The sequence below is a fragment of the Coturnix japonica genome, chromosome 2, assembly GCF_001577835.2.
Source record: "Coturnix japonica isolate 7356 chromosome 2, Coturnix japonica 2.1, whole genome shotgun sequence".
In the NCBI taxonomy this organism is placed as follows: Eukaryota; Metazoa; Chordata; class Aves; order Galliformes; family Phasianidae; genus Coturnix; species Coturnix japonica.
In genome coordinates, this window is record NC_029517.1 from 27198455 (window position 1) to 27201127 (window position 2673).

Here is a 2673-nt window from a genome sequence, read left to right on the forward strand (position 1 = left end):
CCATTTTCTCTCCTCGCAGAAATGAAACGAGGAAGAATCAAACAACCAAAAATACACCTAAGAAACAACAAGGGGGAAAAGCTCTGAGTAGCGTCCTCAAAATCAAAGCCCATACGCCTGAAGGTTTTCTCTTTCCTGCGTGTAGAAACAGCAACCCTACGGCCCCGCAGCTGCAGGGCTGTCCCGGTCCCGGTCTCCGCCGCGCCCCGTCCGCATCACAGTGCTGGGCCCTGCTCCTGCAGCCCCGGTCAGTGCTAGCGGCGGCATTGGCCGCTCACAGGCAATGGCAGAACTGGTCCTGGGTGAAAACGGTGGCTTGGTCTAGAGGTTCCATTTAACTCTCCCTGTGACGCACAGCTTAGACTTATCAAGATGGATTTCAGAGAAAAAGGCAGTATTCTTTTTATTAAAAACAAACAAACAAACAAGCAAACATAACACCAGATTATTATTATTTTAATAATTATTATTATTTTTCCATAGCCCCCGGCGGGCAGCTGGGCTGGCAACAGAATCCCCTGGAAAGCCAAACCTCTGACGGCACCACTTCTGCTGCCCCATCCGATCTGTTCACGAAGGCAACAAACTGCAAAATACTGATGGCAAGCAGTCAAAAAAACAATAACCAAAATGCCCCAGAATTTCCATTTCCCCCCCCCACTTCCTTTACAAAAGCGATATATATTAACAAATCTACACACATCGAACCTCTCCATCTCCCCTTTCCCTTCACGCTTTAAATCCCACTCCTGTATGGTCAGGTTGCGGGGCGAGGAGCCCGTGGTTAAGGGCGGTGTCCGGCCCCAGCCCCATCCCGCCGGGCCTCGCTGCCCTTAGCTTGCTTCCTGCCTGCTGCAGCCGTTCAGGAGCTCGGTCATGAAGGAGATGTACACGATGGCCAGGCGCAAGGTCTCTATCCGGGAGAGCCGCTTCTCGTAGGCGAAGGTGGGCACCTTCTTCCTCAGCTGATCGAAGGCCGAGTTGATGCTGAGCATCCTCTTCCTCTCGCGGATGTTGGCTGCCTGGCGCTGGGCGTAGGTGATAACCCTCTTTCTCCTGGGTCTGTCCAGTAGGGAAGAGCTCCGGATCCTCTCCTCTTCCTCCTCTTCGTCTTCGAGATCCCCGTCTCCGATTGCCGTCAAAGGCAGTCCCCGGGCCATCCCCTCCCGCAGCGACAGGGCTCTGTCCCCGAAGGGAAGCTCGGGGGTTAGCCCCAGGCTCAGCCCGGCCCGGGATGAATTCTGAGGGGTTCCCAGTGAGATGTCGGCCACGAAGCTCAGCACCGAGGTGCCCAGAAGCCGCTCCGGGCAGGGGAGCGGCGGGGCTGTGCCGCGAAGCAGCTCCGGGAGCCGGTGGGCCGGGAAGAGGCCGGCTGACATCTTACTTCGGAGTAGGCTTAATCTGGTCCCCCATCCCCAGTCTCGGAGGCGTTAATATTTATAACCCCTCGGATAACAGGATTAGCAGGACTAGAAAGAGCGGCTGTGAAATTTCCCTCCGTGATGCTGATGAGAGGAGACAGGCAGCCCCCCTCGGGGACGCGTGGATGCTCACGAGAGAGGAGTCCCCGGCGAGGCAATCCTGTCACAGCGATCAAGGACAGTTCCTTCTTGGCAAAGCCCTCGACTCTTACCTGCTGAGCACTTTTGTCTCTTCTTATGCACCCGCAACCAAACGATTTTCAGGCTCTTTACAGCCCGCAGCAGCAGAGCCGGGTCTTCCCTGGGCTCGCCTTCCTGCTTTCTGTCGGGTTCTCTGAACCCTGAGAGCCAGCCGCACAATTGATGTCAGGCAAGTACGTGGATACTTTTAATGATGTCCAGAAGAGGAGACCTGCATGCAGAGGGTCACCGGGAAATGTTTACCCTGTATCCCAGCGCAATGAGATCTGAATGGCAGGACCTCCATTAGCCTAAGTAAGCATTGTAGGGGACCCGAAATTGCATTCCCAGTAGTAACTGTTGGAATCGTCCTCTCCATTTCCCCTAAATCCCTTCAGCTAGAGTTCAAACGTCTGGGCAGGGTAGCAGTAAAAGGCTGCTTCGTAATGCTCATTTCAGGCTATTTCTAAGCATTGCTTTGAACTCCCTTTCTCTTGCCCGGCAGACGAGGATAAGGCGGTGCCATTCAGGGCAGCAGCTGCTTTCACCCGAAAATTCGGCAGAGCCAAAGTCAGCGGTGGTGCGTGGAAGAATCGACCTGACTATTTGCTATGATAACGGTGGATACACGGAGCAAAATGGCGTGAAATGCGCATAAACGCACACGCACGCACGACACCGCCAAATACCTTTCTTTGATCAAAGTTCCTCGGGGTCGGACGTTGGGGGTCGTCTTGCTTTTGTCCTGGGAAGCTGGGAGAAGCGAGGGGTTTTGTTTTGAACCTCCCACACCACATATGTCTCTAAATAACGGTGTGGCCTTCGCGGTCCGGGACTGCTTTAGGCACACCCAAGTGGAATCGGATCGATTTGTTTTGGGCCGCGTGTCTGGAGGCGGCTGATGCCGTCACTCTAGTACAGCCTTCTTAAGCCCTAATCGTCTCCTTTGTCATGCATTGTTGCCACTCTTGCTTTGGGGCTAATTAGTCCCTAATTTCCAAGGGGATTTCAAAACCCATCAGATGAAAGCAGACGGATGGTGGCGGCAGAAGGATCAAGCCCCGCAAAAATC

General features: G+C 54.2%; 1 protein-coding gene across 1 annotated transcript; it reads right to left on the bottom strand.

Moving 5' to 3' along the window:
- Window positions 1-443: 443 nt before the first annotated feature.
- FERD3L (Fer3 like bHLH transcription factor) lies at window positions 444-2216 on the bottom strand. Its single transcript, XM_032443207.1, has one exon. It carries the CDS (start codon window positions 1377-1379, stop codon window positions 834-836), a length of 546 nt encoding a protein of 181 aa, XP_032299098.1. The 5' UTR covers window positions 1380-2216; the 3' UTR covers window positions 444-833.
- Window positions 2217-2673: the final 457 nt, after the last annotated feature.

Excerpts from the sequence above, each read along its gene's own strand:
- FERD3L (XM_032443207.1), bottom strand. The coding sequence starts at position 1,379 with ATGTCAGCCGGCCTCTTCCCGGCCCACCGGCTCCCGGAGCTGCTTCGC.